Source organism: Strigops habroptila, chromosome Z (assembly GCF_004027225.2).
Source record: "Strigops habroptila isolate Jane chromosome Z, bStrHab1.2.pri, whole genome shotgun sequence".
In the NCBI taxonomy this organism is placed as follows: domain Eukaryota; kingdom Metazoa; phylum Chordata; class Aves; order Psittaciformes; family Psittacidae; genus Strigops; species Strigops habroptila.
Genome location: NC_044302.2, coordinates 91,343,089 through 91,365,913, shown reverse-complemented (window position 1 = coordinate 91,365,913; position 22,825 = coordinate 91,343,089). Strand labels below are relative to the sequence as shown.

At 41.0% G+C, this 22,825-nt stretch overlaps 1 protein-coding gene across 6 annotated transcripts in view; it reads left to right on the top strand.

The window, feature by feature from the left end:
• The window catches only part of UNC13B (unc-13 homolog B), a 212,451-nt gene that overhangs the window by 45,817 nt on the left and 143,809 nt on the right, over positions 1-22,825 (top strand). For all 6 annotated transcript variants that reach the window (XM_030512441.2, XM_030512438.2, XM_030512440.2 and 3 more), the window contains one exon: positions 18,284-18,506. In XM_030512441.2, the coding sequence (XP_030368301.1) occupies positions 18,284-18,506 (223 nt within the window). The remainder of the gene's footprint in view (positions 1-18,283; positions 18,507-22,825) is intronic.

The following is a 22,825-nucleotide window of genomic DNA, read 5'->3' as shown; positions in this document are numbered from 1 at the left end:
AGATGAAAGCTCAATGATGTCTGTTGTGAATGTCTTATCTTCTTTTGGCATAACATTAATAAAATTCAAGTCTCATAATTTAAACAAATCTTTTATCCTCCACTTCAAATCCTATGAGATGTGCATATTCCACTTTGCAGGCTGTTTATCCATTAGGCTGGTTATAGGATCTCTACAAAACAATTAACATTAGGAATTGTTAATTACTGTTTACCTTTTCTGAGTAGAATTAATTTTTCTGTATACTGTTGTTATGTTATCCAAAAACTCTTCAGCAAAACATGGACATGAACCAATTGCGTAGAAAATCAGCATGTGTTGTGTAGCTGGAACATGTGCAAAGTTATGTGAAAGTACTCTTGACAGTGGCACCCTGGCTAACACAAAATGTGTCCTCCCTTTTTTAAAAAAAAGTGTATGTGAAGAATAAAGCACTTTTTTGTTTGCTTGTTTTTAAGTAGTCAGAAGAGTACAATTGATTTGTAAAGCCTGCAGATATGAAGCATTGTTGGAGAAACTAATATTTTACTAGATTGTACTAGTGTAGTATGGAGAACACATTGTCAGAAGCAGAATGGTCTGATATGAAGCGTCCAAGAAATGAATGTATTATTTGCTGAAATGAGTGCATGCCCTTGGCTTTGCTTTGATTCAGGAGAGGCTGGTTTGATTGACTCTTCTAGGTACTGAGATACACGAGTGAAATAGGAGGAATGCTTCTGTGTCAGGAAGGTATCTGCACCTGCTCCCACAGCATTGTGCTTTTACATCCTCAAGCTCTTGTAGCTGGTTTCTTCTTTGGATCACAAGCTCAGCTCTTGCCAATAGACATAGTAAAGAGCGGAACTGCAGCTTCCCTTTTTTTATTGCCTGTTAAGAACCTGTATCTTGCTAGAAAGTGACCTTTTACAAGAACTAATTGAAGGCCCCTGGTTTGAACAATTAGTGTCGTGTAAGAATTAATTAATTTAATCATTCATGGGATTAAAACACTCATTAGAATTGATGTTTAACATTCCATAGCAGTATGTGGTTAATGTATTTAAGAATATTCTAGTAATTCAATAAAACTTGTGGCACTGCATATGCTTTTGCTTGTCTACTGCCTGCAAGTATCCAACATCTATAAATATCTAATTATTTAATGGACGAATATAAAATAGACATTTAATGTAGAATATTTCTGAAAAATGAACTCTGCCTGCATCAATTTGTGCGGAAGATTGCCTGAATGTAGCATAGTCCTTTGGAATTCAAGAATTCAACCCAGAAGATGCGTTGATTGCATCTCTGTTGAAAACTGAGCTGACTTTTGCATATGACGCAAGACCTCAACCTCCTTTTGCATAGGAGTAGGGTGGGTGTCCTTCCTTAACCTAAAGTACAGAGTGTTCTTACTTACCATATGGACAAATAATTGATAGATATGTTTTTTGATAAAACAAGAATATTCTTGAGAATATTTATAAGACTGATCCGGTTTTCCATCGCGATGAGGTGTGATCACTGTGATCACTGACACAATCAGCTGGACAACAGATTAAGTATCTAGAATGAGTTAAAGACCTCATCAGTGTCCGTAGTTTTTGTCCCACGAGAATATCTTCCCTAATCCTAAAAAATACAAAGTTATCTTAAAACCTGATGCACTATAGAGCAAAAGTGCAGCAAAATGCTTAATACAGTGTACATGCCACTGGTGGCCTGCTTAGCCCTCTTGCTGCCCTCAGAAGACTCTTCTGCCTTCTTCACTCTACTGGAGAAAACTGTACTCCAGCAGGCAGAGTCAGGTTCATTAAATAGGCAATACATGTCCCTTACATGTTAAAATTAGATTATACTTCTGCCCTGTTCTGCTTCTGTATTTGCCACACATCTGTTCCCTTTCCCAAACCCCCTTTTTCTCATGGTGGTTTCCCCATTTCCTGCATGGATGCAATTTGTTCTGTTACGTCCGCCGCGTGGAGAGAGGGAGAAGGGCAGAATGGGATGTGATAGAAGAGAGCCAGACCGTGTCTGAAAGCCAGCATGTGATCTGCGAGGGTGGGGTTTTGTCTCTGGTCTTGTGTAGGCTGCTGCCTTGGCATTGTGCCACAGGAAATCTCAGCCCAGACTAAGCGTTCTAATTTTTTATGGAGATTATGGAGCTTTCATCCCACTTTCACAGTCTCAGATGCTGCTTTGTTCAGAGATGAGTCTGACCCATGATTTCTGAGGTAATGTAGGATTTGGGCTCCCTACCTATTCTTAAATGAAGCAGGTGGCTCTGTTTTTGTACATGAAGTCACTTCTAAGCCCTACTGCTTTTAGCATTTCCTGTCTCTTCCTTCATCATATTTAGCCATTTCATTTTTACCTCCCCAACTTCTGTACTTCCTTATGTATTTCTCCTGCCCCAGAAAGATCATATGCTTCCAATTTCAGTGATCCCGAGCAATAAGCAAAGCACAATAGTGCCCATAAATCCAGTTATGTTTGCATTTCTACTAAATGTGATTGTAATTCTTAATTTCCTGATACCTCATTGTTGGATAACTGCAGCATCCTTATATGTGCTTTTACTCACAACCTGAAATTGAATGTAAATAAAAAAACAAAGCAAGCTTGCTACCCTGGAACTCAGGAGAGCAGACTTTGGCCTCTTCAGGGATTGGTGTGGTAAAGTACCATGGGATAAAGCCCTGCAGGGAAGAGGACACTGAGAAACCTGCTTAATATTCAAGGATCACTTACTCCAAGCTCAGGAGCGATTGTCCCAACAAAAGGGAAGTCAGGCAAAAACTCCAGGAGGCCTGTGTGGGTGAACAAAGAGCTCCTGGGCAAACTCCAGCACCAAAAGGAAGCCTGCAGAGGGTGGAAGCAAGGACAGGTATCCTGGGAGGAACACAGAGAAATTGTCCGAGCTACCAAGGGTGAGGTTAGGAAGGCTGAAGCCCTGACAGAGTTAAATCTGTCCATGGATGCCAAGGGCAGCAAGAAAAGCTTCTGTGAGTATGTCAGTGATAAAAAGAAGACTAGGGAAAATGTGGGCCCTCTCTGGATGGAAATGGGATACCTGATTATCCAGGACATGGAGAAGGCCGAGGTACTCAGTGTCTTGTTTGCTTCAGTCTCTTCACTGGCAAGTTCCAGCCAGACCACCACAGTCACAGAAGGCAAAGGCAGGGACTGAGAGAAAGAAGAACCTCCTGCTGTTGGTTGATAAAAAGCTGGACATGAGCCGGCAATATGCGCTTGCAGTCCAGAAAGCCAACTGCATCCTGGACCGCATCGAAAGAAGCGTGACCAGCAGGTCGAAGAAGGGGATTCTGACCCTCTGCTCTGCTCGCATGAGACCCCACCTGGAGTGCTGTGTTCAGCTCTGGGGTCCCCAACATAAGAAGGACATGGAGCTGTTGGAGTGAGTCCAGAGGAGGGCCACAAAGATGCTCTGGGGGCTGGAGCACCTCTCCCATGGAGACAGGCTGAGAGAGCTGGGCTTGTTCAGCCTGGAGAAGAGAAGGCTCGGGGGGACCTTAGAGCAGCTCCCAGTGCTTAAAGGGGCTACAAGAAATGTGGAGGGGGACTTTCTACAAGGACATATAGTGACAGGACAAGGGGGAATGGCTTTAAACTGACAGAGGGGAGATTTAGATTAGACATTAGGAAGAAGCTCTTCCCTGTGAGGGTGCTGAGGCGCTGGCACAGGGTGCCCAGAGAAGCTGTGGCTGCTCCATCCCTGGCAGTGTTCAAGGCCAGGTTGGACACAGGGGCTTGGAGCAACCTGCTCTAGTGGAAGGTGTCCCTGCCCGTGGCAGGGGGTTGGAACTGGATGAGCTTTAAGGTCCCTTCCAACACAAACCATTCTTTGATTCTGTGGCACGATTTTATCGTCCGGAAATTCACTTTAAATTAAGCAGATTAAAAAAAAAAAAAAAAAAAAAAAAAAAAAAAATTTTGATTACTTTGGCATTTATTGAGTCAGTAAGTTCAAAGACATTTATTGTGGTAGGTAGAGACTTATTTTCCTTGTATGCTGAAGATCATTTCTGGCATAAAAGAACATAAAAGTCCATTATAATCCATAAGTGAGTCACGCTGTCAGTACTGAAGATGCATCTCTGACTTGGAGGAGACAGCGTGCAAAGTGGGTTGAGACAGGTATTCTTCATCTTCGTGGAAAAGATTTGGCAGTCTTAGTTAATGCCAACTGCTGTAAATAGTGCCCTGTACCTTTTGTCAGGCAGTTTGGAATCTGGAAGAGAGCAGGTTTGCTCAGTATGATTCTCAGAAACGATAATCTGAGTGCTGCTGAATCAACCAGTTACGTTTGTTCTCTTTGATGGGTAATCTTTCTGAGAATGCTTTGCCCTCTCATCTCTGCATGTATTTTTAGTTGCACTTCATTGAGTCTGTGCTGTTGCTCTTTTCACGGTAAGAGCCTGATAGACCACAGCGCACCATAGTTCTGTCTTGCATGCCCTTTTCTTTGTAAAATTCCTGTCTATTACTGCTGTCGGGTTTTTTTTATTCTTACTTTTATTCTGGGTTTTGTTGGGTTTCTTTTCTTTCAGAAGAAGTTAATTTGTTGCTTGGCTCTGATTTCTGAGTTCGTGCAACAAAGAAAGAACTTTTCTGATACAGTGTTATACCGGCAAAAAGAACCAAAGATAGCCTGTGCTTGATCTGCTAGCAGATCAGAGAGAAAGGAGCAAGACATTTCCTCCAGTAGAGTAAGAAGGAACCCTAAATGCTATCTGGAACGTGTGTGTGCACATGCATTCAGGAGAAAGATGCCACAGCTTTGTTGTAGATACATAAGCAGTCTTTTAACTACTTAAAAGCTGGCAAAACATTTTATATGTGGTATAGGAATAGGTGTTATTTGATACCAGATCAGTTTGTTGCTTTGACCCTTCTTTCTCACTAATATTTGAAGAACTCTCTTTCTGCAAAATGTGTAAGGCAAAATTCAGTTAATATCCTCACATGCATTGCTATTTCAAAAGTACCAAAGGCTGGCTTTGAGAGGTTTCATTCCTGATGACCACTAGTTCTCTTTTTAGGAAATCAAATGCCACTGATGCGTCAGAAAGCTTGCATGTTCCTCTGCATAGGCTGATTCTAATGCTGAGATTATGGTGCTTTCCATGGCACTGATGAGGCGCTTTCTCTGTTAAAAAGATGACTGCCTTCACTGCCCCCAGCTCCCCAGCAAGCTCTGAAAGCATCACAGTGATTTTGTGCTTAGGATGCTGCACTGTGAACACCTAGCATCTTTATGCTGCCATTAATGTGCACTTGGTTTGGGGCTATCAAACCCTGCTGCTCAGATTCCCTCATCACAGATGGTATGGGTGTGGGAAGACCAGCAGCACTGAGACCTGGGTAGGCTGTGGGTCCCAGGCAGCTGAGTAAAGCTCTTGCTTAAAGAGCTTGGTTGTCAGGATATGCCTTGCAGCCTGAGTGAAGTCATAGCCACCCAGGGTTACATATGCACTCGTTTGAGCATGCCATTTTGTGCTGTTGCTTATGTCTGTGGATTATTCTAGACAAAAATAATGTTGCCTGCCATCCACCAGTGTTGGACTGAGCCAACTGACCCTATGGCATCAAATGTGCTGAAATGACATCCTATTGAGAGATAATTTTCTTTTCCCTCTTTGGTAACAATATGCACAAAAATTATCCGCTATACTAGATCAATGCTAGGCAGCATCAAAATGCTTTTAAGCAAGCCACAGCTTGACCTTCTTAATTGTTCACAGAGATGTATGATCTTTAATGGTGCAGTGGCAGGCAGCACAGTCAACTGTGATTGCTGGGCGGTGATAATTGCTCTGTTTGTTCTTGAGATGTATGCTATACTTCTAGATTCTAGCTGTTCTTTTTTGATGGTCACAAACCTGCTTCTGCACTTAGAAACAACAGAGGTAGCAGCTACCTATAGCATCTCTAGGCCAGGAAAGTTTGGGAGGAGTAAGGAAGAGGTCAGTGATTATTTTAGCCTTCTCAGAGGTAGGTGACACTAAAGATCCTGCTGCAGTCATTGGAAAAAAAAGTAAAACTACTTGCCACAGTGCAAACAATAACCTTACAACAGTCCTCAAAAACCCCTCAGTGTAAGTGTAATTCAAAACAGGACACATGAATGACCTTTTTTTAAAAAAAAAAAAAAGAAATTACGCTGGGCTGATGAAAAACTGCTCTTGTCTGTACAAGTGAAACCATTGTATAAGCTGTTTTGTGGTAGTTTGCTGATGGGCTGGGAAAGCAAGTTCGTTGGTCTCTCTTCCTCTGGGTAACTGGCAGCTCCTGTTCTTCTTTGTTTAGGATAAATTCCATCTGAGAGACTTATTTTCAGTGGCTTTGCAGCACTGGCTGCCTGGGCTGGCTGAAGGCACGATAGGTCTGCTTGAAGGAAGACAGAGTCAGGATCTTCCTTTAAAATGTCTGCCCTCATTTTTAGGATAAAGCTGCTACCGCAGGACTGGATACGTATGAGGAAAAGTACTCAGCAAATGGAAGTTAAAAGTAAAAGTATTATAAGATTAAACAGTAACAAGGTTTGACTTACTGCTGAACTCTACAAACTCTACAGAAAGCAATCTGTGGTTTTGCTGCTGATCCTCTAAATGTCCTTTGTTAATTGTTTTCCAGGAATACGTGCTGTATTCTGAAAGGTGTTGACAAGGAAATAAAGCGTTGGCTTTTAAATAAGCCCCAGACCTAAAGCTCTTACTGAAATGCTGAACACTGGTAATAATGACCTGTGTCTCTATAAGCGCTGATCAAAAAAACTAAATGGCTAGGTTAATCGCTCTAGCTTTCATAATTTGTTTAGTGCTCTTTGTGAATGCTTATTTTCTTTTCCAGGTGAAGATTTTTTTTTAAGGACCCTGAACCTTTATTATTCATCCTTTAATGTCATAGCAATAACAGAAAATTAATTTCAATTTTGTTACCACAATGGATTATAACCTTTAAAAAAGTTAAAGATTTTAAACTGGTAGAAAAATTATTGCTCAACTTTATGCAGAAGACATAAAGGCACCAAAACTTTTATCTCAGCTGCTGTAGAATGTTATATTCCTCTTTGCTGTTGTGCTTATATGCAATGTTAGGTGATCCACTGTAGTGCAAAATTGTGTCTCATTAGGAGTATATAAAACTTTAGCTGGTTCTCATGTTTACATCTGTTAGCCAAATAGTCTGCATGAGTTGGTAGCCCAGAAGTTAGTAAGATGAGACAGCTATGTTGGGTGTTAATGCAGTGATAGGAACGTTCCCATTTTCCCATTGTAGATAAAATTAAGTGGCACTTTGCCTGATTCTTTTTAATTAATGACTTGCACAAGCTTGTGATAACTTAGTGGATACTCTTGATGGTTTGATGGTGATCCAAGCCCTACTTAAATTCTCAGCTCTCGGTCTGATTTTGTTCAGCCATAGTAAAGGTAGCCAGAAGGGTCACTTCATTTAGTGAAATAAAATACTCCAAAATTTCAGCATAAGATGAATACTAAACTAGAATAAAATGTGGTGAAAAGAGGGAGTAGTGAGCGAGGAGAGTACTCTGGTGGTGTACTCTAGTGCCTGTTCTTACCTCTGTCAGCTCCTTTTAGCTCATTTCCCTCTTGTGCTTTCTTATCTACTGGAGAAGTCTTAGCCCTCTTCTATGGTGCTCCAAAACTGAACTGGAAATGGTGTTTCTTGTTATGAAACCCTCTTGGTCATTCTGCTTACTAAAATCTTGGCTTCATTCTAAAAAGCTATTCTATGTTTGTTTTGTATTTTAGAAGCTTATTCTGCTAAAATACCACATGTTTAATTTTGGGAAGTATACTTCCAGTATACTGGAAGAATGTACATTTTTATGGAGCCTGGGATCTGTGAGCACTGTGTTGAAGGCCTTAGCCAAGAGAAAAGGAGATTTATTAAATCTAGAAGAAAGAACTGACCAGAACCTTCCCAGCTCTGTTTGTATTCTATAAACAGTACTTTATCAGCACCAAATATAGTCTAATTTCCTGATCTCAGTTTACTTTTATAAACTTGTTTAGATGCCTGTGTCTTTGCTCAGCATGGGATATAACGAGGATTAAATAATTTACTTACACAGTGGACAACAGTAAATGATAATGTTCTGACGGGGGTAGGAGATCCAGCCGCTCTCAGAGACTTGTAAACAGAACAAAATGGCATGCAGGCAATCTAATTTGACTGCATTAAAAACTTGGAATATTCTGCTTTTCTACAGTGTCCCTGCTGATCAAGGCTTGACAGTGTGAAGTGGGGAGGAGGAGTTCCTCCTTGAATAGTTGCATAATTGAGGCACAGAACGAGCATATGTTATGTTCAGCTAACTGTGGGAACTTAGATGTGCTTTATAAAATGTGTTAATGACAAGAATGTTGTAGCTTCCAAGGCACCAGGCTGCTGGCATCGCTTAGTCCTTAATTGGAGGTTTATATGAAACCTCATTTTTTGAGTACTGAAACTTATGAATACAAAATAATGTGATAACCAAGACACACGCTGTTGGGTATTTAAGAGCACACAGAGTAAATAGTCTGACTTGTCTGTTTCATCTATTCCAGTGTTAGTGTATGTTGTGGTTTTGTGTTTTTAGAATTCCAACTTTCCATGTTCTATCTGTCTGGACTTCTTGGTGTTTTCAAGTTCTTACAGGCTTAAATTTGTTCCTAAAGGTGATCCAGAAGGCATGTTTTCTTAACAAATTGAGGTCATCAGTATTATTTTTATGGAGCAGAAAAACAACTTGAAAAGGCTAAAAAGAAGTTCTGTTTTCATTAACCTTCAAAATATCAAGACTGTCAGCCCAGGTCTTCTGCGATGATGCTGAAGGACCGAGATATATGCTGTTAGCTCCCGAATCTTAAATGAAGCAGCATATGTGTTGACTTTTTAATAAATCCATCTTTTATCCAAAATGTTAGATGCTGAAGTGAAGTGGGTGTTAGTAAAAACAAACAAAAGCAGAGTTTTGAGATTCTGGCTGAAAATCCCTTCGTATTACTGCATGTCTTTCTGTTTGCTCCTGCAGCATTACCTTCTCAGTTAGTCTCTAGTTGAAGCCAAGACCCAACTTGTCAATGTAAGGAAACTTGCAGGATAAGGAGCTGGTGTCTAAAGGCAGCTGTTCTCTCCAGCCATAGACTGTCATTTGTCTTAGGCATGGAAATAACAGTCTCTAATCTGCTTTTGAAAGTTTGTGGGGTTTTCCTGCTGTTCATAAGGAACTTGTAGCTGTAAGGTAGACAGGTAAGTAGCTGGCTCAGGGATATGACTGTCACTTTCAGGGCTCTTGTCTATTGGAGGTGGTAATGTTTCTTCCAAATGAAAGACCTTTTATCTGTGAAGCTTTATTTAGCTCTTGGTGGCTTTCTCCTTGTTGCAGCTTGAAACTGTGGGTAGTGTTGTGCCAACCATCGGACCATTTGCTGTGAAGGAAACAAGGGCAAGGAGAGTTTGGGGTGGTTTCAGGGGTCAGGCTCCCTGTTTTCCCTTAAAGAGCCACTCATTCCCTCTGTGCGGATTGGAGTGGTTTGTGCAGAGGCTGTCCGTTTGGGAGTTCTGTCTTTGGGAAAAGGTGTAGGACAGGTAAGCTCCGTTTCCTGTGTAGTTTTTCTGGTCTGCATTCTGATTTGGAAATTTACAGTATCTTCTGATATTTCTTCCTCAGTCACTTTGGGATGCTACATGTGCGTTCATTTGTGAATAATGGCATGGGTTTAACTAGCAGGTAGTCTGAGTGCAATAACGTTGTGCCACTCCAGAGTTATTCTGGGTCATTAATAGTAATCAGGGCTGCAAATGCCTGAATGGTGGCTTCCTTTGCCTCTTGCTGTTTACCTTAGATAGGAACCTTTTGGTGGAAGGGCGTGCTGAGGTTGCTATCCCATATGTTACTTGCTTGAGATTTTCCGGAATGAGATACACATAAGCTGCTGTTTGACTTACACAGTAATAGGAGATTGTCTTCTCTTTAACATGCACTATTTATTAGAGCAAATTAAAGCTCATTGCAGAGTTCTGTCAACTACTTGCTCTTTTTCCTCAGCCATTTCCCCATGTCCCTCTGTGATGCTCCTGTTCTTCCTGCCTTTTGTTTCCATACCCTTTCTCCCTTTCTCCTGATTGTCTCCTCTTCTCATCTCTCTTCGCCACATGTGTTTTGCTTTGTTTCCTTTGGCAGGTTGGTTGCATGTTCCTCTTTCTCATCTCCTCTTCCCCTGAAAAACACTCACGCCTCTGTCAAAGCTGATCAGTAGGCAATTCATGGATTTTTGTTGTAAAAGCCAAGCCTGAGATGAGAGCCTGGAGTACAGGGACCCTGAAGTACTGAGCTGTATCTGGGGAACTGCATTGCTTTGTAAACCTTTTATGTCTGAGAAGAAAGGAGCAATCTGGTTGTAGCTCTGATGCACCATTATTTCCCACATAGGGAGAGCAGGTTAAACCCTGATCTGGATTTTTTAATGATTTTTTTTCCACATCTGTGCCTATTTTACATTTTCTGCCCACCTTTTCTTCCCCCACAGAGTTGAAACAGCAAGAGAACCCTTCTGCACTACATGTACATAGGGACTAAACCCTTGGGAAGCCAAGTTACTCACCAGGACCAGTTACTGCTTATTTAAGTACTACTATGGTGGTTATTTTTAAAGAGAAATATAGAATCATAGAATCATAGAATCGTAAGGGTTGGAAAGGACCTTAAGATCATCTAGTTCCAACCCCCCTGCCATGGGCAGGGACACCTTGCCCTAAAACATGTGGCTCAAGGCTCTGTCCAACCTGGCCTTGAACACCGCCAGGGATGGAGCATCCACAACCTCCCTGGGCAACCCATTCCAGTGCTTCACCACCCTCACTGTTTTTTTTCAGAACTCTTTTTGGCAGTTTTAGCTAAAAGCAAGAACTAGTCCGTTCTAACTTTGTGACTTTGTTAATAAAGGCAGGGAAAGGGATTTGTTGAATCTTCTGAGCTATTTCCCTCCTTGCAGTAGCTAGAGATGATGCTGGTAGCCAGGACAGAAAGCTCTCCCATGTTCTCTACCAGCATGAAAGATTTGTTAATTGCCTGCTGTGTTTACACATCAACACTCCTGTACATAAACTTCACTTTTTAAAGTGTTTTTACAGACCATTTTCTAGAAATGCTGATTTTGAAGCTTTTCTTGGAGTTGCAAGTTGTGTGTATGCCTCCAAAGTGCTTTGAGGGTTGTATACAGTAGTTTGTTGCCTCCATCATACTGGCTATGACCTTTGGTTGACAACAACTTATTGATAAGTAATAACTTGGGTGTCTTACCAGCTTGCAGCTTAGCTTTCTCATAAATTTGTTGTCACCTTTAATTTTAACATGGAGAGATTTGCTTACTGTTGTAGAACTAACTCGTGACTGCTTGCATCCTTAGGATTCTGTGAGAGCTCTTAAGTTTTCTTCACTTAATGGTAGTTCACATGCACACAGATAGTTTTTCACGCTGTTATTTCTGGTGTGGTGCTTTTGGGTTAACTTTTTTCTGGAAAGAGGGCAGAAGTGGAAACATGGAGCAACTTTGGATATGACTTGCACAGTTTAGCCTAGAATTGGATACTGCTTTGAACTGAGCTAGAAAATAACAGTGTTTAACTGCTCTTGCTTAGTGTGTTGATAAGTATTTTGTCTATTCGTGTGAGTAAATGCATGATTGCTTAATAATTCCTAGAGTTTATAGAGATCTTAATATTCGGAATGTCTTATAAATGAATGGGACAGTTAAGAGTAAGCCTCCAAATAAATTTAATGTTGTATTTATAAAGCAAAAATCATCATATGTTTTCAAACTCGCAACCTGTAAGGCATTTTAAATACATGAAAAGTATGCTTGTGGTTTGTTTTTTCTAAGCTTGTTTCCCCCATTCCTATTCTTTGCTGCCATTTGTGTTACATGCAGGCAACTGGAGTTATTTCGGATGGGGAGAGCAGCTGAGTACGTAACAGTTTGATTTCTTGCAAGTTTTCTGATCCTATAATGATGCAGCATGCTCCAGTATAAGGAAAGTGGAAATATTCATGCATATAGAAAATTTATTCCATTGTATTTTCTTTCACTGAATCTTCATATTTGTGTATGGATGGTTGTTCATTTTTTCACTGTTCAGCCTTGTTTTGGTCATGTTTTAAATGAGTTGCTTGTGCCTTCTGCTGGAATTTGAGAATAAGATGGCAGGATTGAACTGTTTTTCCTTTCCTACAAAGGTGGTTTTATTTTTATATTTGTATACGTCTTTTATGTTGGTCTTCACACCCACGTAAGATCAAATCAATATTTGGAGTAACTGAAAACCACAAGGGAGTCTGTAATAATTGTTTTACCAAGATGCAAAGATATGCAGGAAGTGATTTCAGGAATTCCAAATACTACAGATAAATCTGAAAGCAGAATTGGCTGCTGCACACCAGTGTAACAGAAGGTTTGTAGGTATTGTAGCATATTCTAGCTCAGCGAGACAGTATCGTGGCAAAAGTGGCAGGGGTTTGCTTTAGCCAGTGCTTACCAGCCTTGGAAAGATAAAACTCAGATACCACAGCAGCCTGTGATCTGCAGAGCTAATGCCTGCACCTGAAGACTGGTGTGATAACTTTTACAGAGGCTGCGAGGTTTTTGTTAATTTTTCCAGAAAAACATGCATGAAGCATCTTCACTTTGTTGGAAGTCCTACAGGTTCCAACAGGCAAGACTTCTGCTCAAGATACAGTGCATGAGTTCTACTGCCTATAGGATCTGCAAAGATCGATCCATCAATCTTAAAACCAAAGGTATCTGTTCCCTGTGTCAAAACCAAAAGTGAGGGTTTGGAACGGGGTTTGACATGGGGAGCATGCAAAGAATGATCACTGCAGCACCGTGACTGCTGCCAGCAGGTAGGAGGTTCTGCCAGGTGCTTTTCCATTTTTGACGTAATAGAATTTGGAAAGGACACTCTTACTGCAGCCAAGTAACTTCAGTTCTGCATTTTTGAAGTCTTCCACCAGTGACTTCCCAGTTTCTCCTCCCACAACATGTTTTGTCCTCCTTGTTCTCCTGTCTTTGATCAAACCACATGTTCTTTGGGCATTGTCAGTGTTGACCCAGCTTCTCATGCTGTCGCAGTTGCATGTCTCAATTGTTTGGGTGTGATAAGATAACTGAGAACTAACTAAAGTTTTGTATAGTAGTAAAACATAGGTCAGTGTGCTAAATACCTTGCTTTTATTCCCTAATTTTTTGTGTTTGAGGGGGAATTGGGGTGCTTATGCATTGGTCAGTCAGAGATTTAGGAGGGTTGTGCAGGAGATATTTCTCCTGTTTATCTGGAGTGTTGGTGTGTGGTGTTTTTGTTTTAAATGGTACTTGTATTCATGGAGCTCCCTCCCCGCCTCTACTTCATCCTTCTTGTGCTGTCCTCTTTGAAATCATGTTAGCATCCTGATACGCAGGCCTCTGCCTATGTTGATGATTTTTCCAAGTGAACTCCATTAGCTTGATGATGTAAAAAAAAATATACTTGTAAACTTAAAACAGCAACTGAAAAGGAAGCAGCAGAAACAGCATGTTGGTAGCTGGAGGACTTTACTGGTGAGAGCTTCTTGCAAGAGGCATGCCGAACTTTACTTAGTTGGGCAGAGGGTGCTTTAGAAAAGGGACAGCTTTCCTTTAATTGTCCTTCTGATGAATGAAAACCTTCTGGTTTCATTTAAGGAAAGGGAAAGGGGGAAAGACTTAAAGAAGTAGGGTGTATGTTCAAGACAGTCTTTGCACTTCAGGACATCAGTCCAGCTGTTGACTTTCAGCAGCAGAAAGTATTTTCAAGTGGAGAAAAAAAGGTTATGAAAGCTCTTAAACTGAAGACTGGTTATTGCTAAATTGCTGTCTAAAAATTATGCAAATTTCTAATGTATTTTTAACTGATGAGGGCAATAGGATGGACTAATGAAAAGTAAAGGTGCATTTAAATAATTTCTATGGATTTTTATGATGGAGAGATGATAGAGAAGATTTTTAACCTAACGCATTTTGATTATAAGAGTTCAGAAAGTGCACGTGATTGTCAGAAGTGACCAATAGTTGGGTAGACAATGGAGTTTTTGGGTCTGAGACTTAAGGAAAAAATCATTGGCAGCTATTGTGAAAAGCAATTTAAATGTATGAGGGGTGGGGAAGGTGTGTTGCAAAGGCCCTAGTGTGGAGCTGCCAGAGATCTCTTATGGGCTTGAACTGGAAATCATAGCTTCAGTTAGTACACTTTCTTCTCTTCTACTATTACCCAAATAGACAAGAACTGTGAAAAGCTCAGTGGCTTATTTTAGAGAAGTAGTGCAGATTTTGGGATACAGAACCTTGCATGAACCTCCTTCTTCCTGAATGCGTGAGTGTGCTGCACTTAGTGCTTTTGTCCAAGATTTTGCTTGCTTTTGTGGAGGATAAAGCTTGGGGACTGGACACCAGCTCCCATGGCTGATGACACATCACAGCTAGAAAAGCAGGAGGCAATTTTAGCTGAATGCAGCCTTGAGAAGAGCTCCTGCTGTGCATTGGGACCTTAAAACAACAAAACCACTTCTGAAAGTGCATTCATCCAGCCATCTGTAATAATCTTGCAGTTAGCTTTCCTTCCTGTCCTGAAGCTTGATGTAAAGAAAGTTGCCAGAGGTTAAGTGTGACTAGTAGAGCTGGTGTGACAGGACCGTGCAAAGTGGTTTTGAGGTTAGTGTATTAAAAGCTGTATGTGTTCTGCCCTGCAGCAGTGGTCCAATCAATTCTGGAGGCAGGACTGGGGAGGAATAACAGGGTTTCCAGGAGGTAGTTTTGCTTCAGAATAGCTTTCTCCTTTCTTGGTTTTCCCTGCTCTTTGTAAAATCCTACTGTGTGATGTGACTGTCCAATGGGTTTTCTTCTTAGGATGTCTATATGCATGAATATTCAATTATTAAATACAAACAGCATGCTTCTGCCCTGCTCCTTCGGCCTTACCCCCCACTCTCTACACAGTGGGTCCAGTGACAAAGAAACTGTTTTCATCCCTTGAGAGCAATTTGGTATATGTGAAATTTCTCAGACTGGGATAAAAAAATTATTGACTTTTTATGTTTATTGTTATGTATGTTGTTATTAATTAACTGATATTCAGAGGCTGAGGCTAAGCTGCAATTTTCCTTATGGAAGACTTGGTGTATTATCTGTTTGAAGAAGATAGATAGTGCTTGAATTTATCACACCACAATGTGTGTTGTGAGGAGTATTTTGCTGTCATATGGGCTGTAATAATGCCTGACCCCTCCTTTTGAAGGGATGCTGCATCCCCAAAGCTGCTTCTGCAAGTTCTTGTCAGTCTCTTGCTTAAATAAAATTTAAGTGTCAAGTATGTTAATGAATGGGATTGTCGCCGTGTGCAGGAATTTCACAGTGTACTTTCTTGCAAAGGTAATGTGTGCTGTAAGCCACATATGGGCCAGGTTTTGGTGCTTTTAATCAGGCTGAGCTATGTCTCCATTTATGAATGCTTCTGTTGAAGTGAGATTGCTCATAAAGTAGGTGCAATTCAGTATGAATAAGAGTTTCTGGAGTTGGGTTTTATTTATGAGTCAGTTGAGAATTTCTGCTTGGTATTAATATCTATGGATGCTGTAGGTGCATACATCAGAGAAACAGAGTGTTCCTGCCTCATCGACATTTGTGGTAGCTGGAGCCTTGCATCCTTTAAACATGTCATGAGGGGGGCGTTTCATGTTAAGACCGCTAAGACGCTTCCTCATGCTAAACACCAATAAGAACTGGAGAAATTCTTTATAAAGAATGCCACCTTTTATAAACATATATGCTGTAAATGTTTGATTAGCATTTCAGCTTATCTGCTATCATAAGGTTCTTTCCAACCCTAACCATTCTGTGATTCTATGATTCTATTTTTAGGTGTTGCTTAGAGATTCTGTGCTTCATGTGGGAAATCTTCATATGATAGTGCAGAGGCTAACAAATCCAGATAGTGCTTCTGCAACAGTCTGATCAGGGAATTTGGAAGTCTCTTGAGCCCGTTAGCTGGGCATAGTTGCTGACCCAGAGGAGCTGTTTCCTCTTTCCTCATAACCATAATTGTGTAAGTCTTTGCACACCCTGATATTGAGTTTAGCCCAGTGTTAGTGAGTTACTGCATTCACTGGTTTTCTGACCCAGATAATTGTACTACTGATTTGTATTTGTTATTGCAGTGTTGTGGTGAGATAAATTGTTTCTCCCTAAATCTGTTGGTCTGGTGCCTTCTGCCAGGTCTGGAACCTGTAACTCAGTTGGGCTGCTTTAAGCCCCTACAAGTTCTTATAATGACTACGCAGCCACAGCTGAAGAACTTTAAATCATACCAGAGTTATTTAGGCTTTACCTTAAATGAGAGTTACATCTAATGGGAAGAAGAAATCAGACGAGCACCAAAGTGAGGCATTAGAAGGCTCTTTGAAACAGTATTTCTGCCCAAATAAAAGCAGTTATTGTGGCTTGGACAGTAATGACTCAAGTGTTCAGCAATGACATTGCTCAGGTGAGTAATAGCTCATTGTCCTTCTGAGGATGGCTTGTGCCTTGTGATCTACAAATAGATCGGTCCTGGGTCCACAGGCTGGAAATTTGGTGGTCCTTTGGCACATCAAATCATTTTTGTGTAGCACATCTTGAGTGTTTCTTGTATGTGCTGAACTGTATTTAAATTGATGGACACTGTGCTTTTAATACAGCTGAATAAAGCAGTATATGATTGCTATTCATTTATATTCAATTGACTAGAGACTGACAAGAACTCTGCAGCATTTAAACTACTAAAAAGCAGGAGGCTTAACTCCATTTTCAGTATGGACAATCAAATTGAATTGATTGTGCTCAAGGGGGTAGAGCCAGGCTTTTTCAAGTGGTTTGTGTTTCACAGACATGTTCTCAGCTGGAGTTGTTTTCTACTCTTCCATTCGCTTCAGGGCACTGATAGAATCTTAGTTGGGAAGGAACTGAAGAGATTGCTAAGAACAAATTTTACCTTGGATTAAAAAAATCAAAATTGAATTGGAGATTTGGGAAGTGCCAGTGGGAGAGAGAGGTGTTTCCTAGCACTGCATTCCATCTGCTTGGAATTTCTGCAGTTAAATTCAGGTTTCTTTAAGGATCTGGCATGAAAACAGCACTTTCACTTTATTGTGCAGCCTGTGTTGAATTGCTGTGTCGGACACACACCATTGAATAACTTGCCAGAGGGGGCTTTAATTTGATTGTCCTTATTACACAGGCATTTGGTGGCAGAGAGAGTGAATAATGGCTGATCCTTATTTTCCTTTGTTTCAAGCATGTTAATGGTGCACTCTGCTGCCTTACGGTGTGCGTATTTCACTTGAAGCTTGCGAAGATAACCTTGCATCCTGCACAGCCAAACACAGCCAAACACCAGTATTGCATTTTTGATACTTTTCCTCACTGTAACTCTGCATTTTCTTTTTCTGAAGGGTTAGCAAGCAGAAGTGTTTCTGCAGGGAGAGGAACTCACTGGAAAGGAGCTTTTTTCCTTTGTGAAGGTTGTCATTAGTCTTTGACTACTAAACTTAAGCTAATGTACCTCTGTGTGTGTTAAATGCAGCAATTTTCCTGTATAAGAAGTAGCGTAATCGGTTACAAGCAGAGCTATTTTCCCATTTCTGATTTTCCTACTGAGTGCTTTTCATTAGTTTCTCTTAACTTAAACTAATAGTTAAAAAAAAACCCAAAAAACTTAAAAAAAAGGAGGCACTAAACAAAAATAAATAAATCCAGAAGCCTAAAGTACTGGATAAGGATGTTAAGAAGAAATACTATTACAGCTTAAAGGTTGAAAAGTTCTAGGAAAATGCTCCTTTCCATAAAGGAATATTGTGGGTTGATTTTTTTCCTCTCCCAGCATCTAAATGTTCATTTTGGCAGCAGCAGAGAACCTAAAATTTTGAGTATTGGGGTGTTTGTTTTAAATAAAAATGTTTTAATCGGCTTATTAGGAATGACTAAAGAGAGATAAACTCCTATGGTAGGAAGTGGGAAGGAAGGGTATGGAGGCAGTCACTGGAATTCTTTGGCACATACTTGAGAGAACTGGAGGTTATAACCAGCTACCAGATGGAGACACATCCATAGCAGAAATAGTGGGTTTTGTCATTCTTTAAACTGAAAAAAGCCCACTAAAAACTAACTGGTTCCAAGCAAGGCAACTTGAGGGAGCCATGCCCTTAACTACTTTTGTTTCTTAGCCTTTGAAGATGCTGACAGCGCTGTGGATGATCGAGATAGTGACTACCGCAGCGAGACAAGTAGCAGCATTCCTCCTCCGTACCACACGACTGTGCAGCCCAATGCCTCCGTGCACCAGTTCACTGTGCCATCACGCCTGCAGCAGCAAGGGGTCTTGAGGGAAACCTGTACTGACTCCTTACAGAACTATGATCTGGATTATCAGGAGCACGTGGCCATCAGGTAGGTGCCGTCTTCTTGGTAGCTCTTCTTTTCCCATTGATTTTTGCCACAGCAGAGCCTGAAGGTGCAATGCTAGCAGAGGAGGGCAGCTCGAGGGCTCTGAGAGGAAGGTGTTGCGTGTTTTGTTAGCATTGGGACTCCGCTGTGAACTAGGAAAAACCCATCATGCTATGTGTTGCTCCAGATCTGGCAGTTTAGTGATTTCCGTTTTAAAGATATGCTGAACTCTGAGCTCATTTAGTCTTGGTCATACCTTCACCTCACGTTTGGAAAGCTGGAGCACTGGGTAATTGGTTGTTCTGGTACTGCTGCATGATGCCTCCCAAGCCAGTGAAACACAGTCTAGCAGAGTTATCCTATTAGGAGTTTCTTTCTTGGGGCAGATTTATCTTCTGTTCTGGATTGGCTTCTGTTCTTCTATTAATTAGCTCTGCCAAAGCAGCATATTCAAGAAGAAAGTCTGTAACTAATTATTTTATTATTTTATTATTTCCTGTTATCATCTAGCACTATTGAATAGTGTTTTTTTCTCTTTTGGTTTCCTTTGAGCTGTTTGAAAAACAGTTTACTTGCTTTAAATTAGCTTTTTGACCATATATTGGTAGTTTTACAACTGCTCATATCTTCTTTAAGTATTAAGCATTACACCACTAATTTACCAAGATCAGTGGCTGTGAACTAGAGCTGATTGTTCTGGGAACTGTAGAAACTCTACAAAACTGTTGTTCCAAATAAACAATTAGTTAAGTATAAGGGGAAAGTGTAAGACCTTAAACAGTCCTGGTTGGCTTGGTAGTAATGAGTGCGTAGAAGAGGCCATGCTGCTGCTTCTGCCTTTGGTGTGGAAGAAAGGGGCAGTTGCTTAAACACTGTCACAGTTTAGAGGTGCAGGAGTTTATACGTATCATGACTGCTTTGTTCTTCTGTATTCCTCTTTGTAAGAATGATGTAGTTTCCTGAAGCTTGAACCTGCGTTCACTTGTCCTCACGGTGTATGACTGAGGCTAAGTTTTATTCTTTTTGCCTCATGGTCTTTAATGGTAAAAGCTGAAGTTCAATTGTAACGCTTAATGTTGTTACTGTTATTGAGATTTCAAGTAGCAGAGGCAAATGTGCCAACAAAATGCATTTGCTGCAGTGTGACATGTCATTCTTAGTGCTCGTTTCCTAGTCCATTAAATATCTTATATAGGCACGTTATTCCCTTTCCCATGCTATTCTGTTCTGCTGGTGTGCAGTGGTAAAATTGCTGGAGATCTTGCTGATAGCCTAGGAAATTGAGCTGAAGCTTTTTCTTCATGGAATAACCAAGCAGAACAGCAGTATTGGGTCCCCAGCCTGGGGAAGCCAGTGGTGGTTGGGTGTTTTGGCAGTTTTATGTGACTTCTTGGGGTGGTGTTGACAATACAAGTGATCTTTCATGGCTCACCTTGCTTGGAGGTAGAGGGTGTGTGAACTTTTAACTCTATCTAATGGATAAATGTGTTTGTAGGACCTTCCAAAGAAGCACTTATGGTTTGAATTGTTAAACAATACTAAGATGGAATATGTTTGGGTTTGTTGTTTCTTTTTGTTTTTTTCCCTGATTTCCTGAAAGTATTGATATGAAAGGATCTGGACTGATAAAGTTTACTTAAAAACTATGAGCTTTGTAGTCTGCTCTGGTCTAAAATTACTTTCACTCCAGGAAGGCAAGTCCTAGATGGTGATTCTCTGAGCATTCCTGTTCCCATATGCATTTTCCACATGCCCAGCAAGATTTTCTGCCACATATTTAATCTTAAAACTTAGAAAATGCAAATAAGCCTTCCAGAGAAGCTACGTGGGATTCTCTTTCTTATCAGAAATGTATTTCTAACGAGAGCTGGCTGAAAAGAAGCATGTGGGAGGATCTTAAATATTTTCAAAACACTAAGTATTGCACAACCAAATTGTGTTTGCCTTTCGCTCCTAGCAGCTCTTAAGTGCTGTGGACCAGGCAGGACCTGATGAAATCAGTGTTCCTGGCAGGCTGCAGTTAGTAACTGCTGAGGAAATGACAGCTTGTAGGAGGCTGTCCTGGGCAGACCTAGAGGAAACAGACAAGGTTCTGCTAGAACCTGTCTTGAATTGGACAAAAAGTCGACTTAGGCCAAAATGCTTCAATTGAAACTGCGTGTACGAAACATGGGGGTTTTTCTGTTAAAACATTTGAGTTTGGCTGGAAAAGTTCTGATCCTTGTTAGCTGTTACATATGATTGTGTTCTTTTGATAGAAATGCATATGTTTTTTTCCCTCCTCTCCTAAGGATAACAACCATTATTCTTATTTATCCCTGGAGTGTGTTTTGCTGGCAACGGCCACTTTGGCTTCAGAAAAGCAGACATCTTCCCCTTGGATTTTTTGTTTTTAAGCACTAACTTTTCTTTGCAATGTTCATTTTGTGTAACCATGTGTCCTCCATGTCTCCCTGCTCTTGCTCTATTTACTTCCAAGGCGATATGATAGCATAGATTCCACTGTGAGTGGCCGAACTGACCTAGAGTCCACATCTGAGTCTAGTCAAATGACAAGCCGCCAGTGCTCGATAGAAAGCAGGCTCTCTCTAGATCGGTCTGATAGGTGGGTTAACCTCTTTGCAGCCTGTGTGCCTGTCTCTTTGCTGTTGCTGCTGTGAAGTGGTCTTGTGATACGTTTCAGCTGATACTCAGCTCGCTGTTTGCCTTGGCTCTGTTTCAGATCTGTGGTAGTTTAATGCCAGGCTGATGTTGTCATCTTTTTCTCCTCTCTGGTGTTGGACTTCTTGTCATCACTCTATTTCTAGTAAATAGCAGGGGAAACACGGGGGGGGAGGTGCTCAATTAGGAAGAAAAGTAATTTCCTTTATGCCTAAATTAGTCAATTGTTGATTCAGCATTTACAGTTAATGGCTCTTCAGGCATTCATGTAGCTCCCATTGCTTGCAGCAGAGATTTGGAAGGGCTCGATCCAGTAACTATAGTGGCCCTGGGAGTCTTTTAAATTTCATTAGTTTTTTCAAGAAAATTATTTCAATTACCAGCCTAAAATTGCAAGCAAGAAGTGTAGCAAGCATTCTAAACTGTGTACAACAGGCCTCGTTTAAAGTAATGAGTATCTTTCCAATTAGCGAAAATTAGCTAATACTGGTGGAAATGAAGTACTAAAGCAGCAGTACTGAAAATGCAGTGAGCTATTTCTCCTTCAGGGCTATCCTATCCCATGTATCCTATGTTGGGGTTCCCCAGGTACCTCTCAAGGTGAAGACTCTTGAGTTAGCAGTATCCATACAATGCCCACATGCCTTTTGCCCTTTCCCTTCTCTTGCCCCACTCTCATGAGGCCAGGACATGTGTACCCTCATGCTCCTTAATTCTCAGCAGTGAATGATGTGAGACAAAGCTGCAGTTCATCTTTCAGATGAGCACTTGGATTTTTTACATCCCCTTTCTACCTGTTTATTTGTATGTAGCTGGCAGGAGCTCTTCTTGCAAGACTTATCTAGAGAGGAAGCTTTCTGGCTACTAGCCTTCACGTGGTTGAACAATTGAGATAATCCTTCTGATCAGTGTCTGGGAACTAATCCCAAAATCCCCAGGATCATTTACTTGGCTTTCTATGAAGCTTCAGATCATTTGATAGCAAAACACTAGCTGCTTTAATTAATTCTCCCACAATGGACAAATATAGTTTGCTGAATGTGCTTAGATGTGTTCTATGTGGGAAGTACAGATCCTGAAAAGTATCTGAGGCTTATGATGGGCTAATATCCCTAGCCAATGTTTTGTTCTGCCTTCTGATCAGTAACAGCTCTGAGGACCTTCATTTTGTATAGGTAGGAGCCCCCTGAGGGCATTAGCTACAGGAAGAGCCCTCCCAGCAGAGAATCATAGAATCAACCAGGTTGGAAAAGACCTTTAAGATCATCAGGTCCAACCTTTATCTCAGGCCTGCCAAGTCCACCACTAAACCATGTCACTAAGGGCCTCATCTACGTGTTTTTTGAACACTTGAAGTGTGGAGTAGCTGGAACTCCTCACATTGCTCCTGTGTGCAGTTTGCATTTTGTCCCCCATCCCCACTTCCCTGGAGTCCAATGGCTCCTGAGTATCTGTTCTGTAGCCACCCTTGGGAGAAACCAAGTGCCAGCGTGCTTTATGAATACTGATAAAACAAATTCTGCAGCCTAGGGTGACCAAAATGCATGCACAGCATAGTGGAATGGTGTGCGTGGGCTCTGTGTCTCAAAGTAGTCCCATTACTGTAATAAGTGACTTTTTTCAGCATGCCTAAAAAAGCAACAGCAGAGTACTTGTGCAGC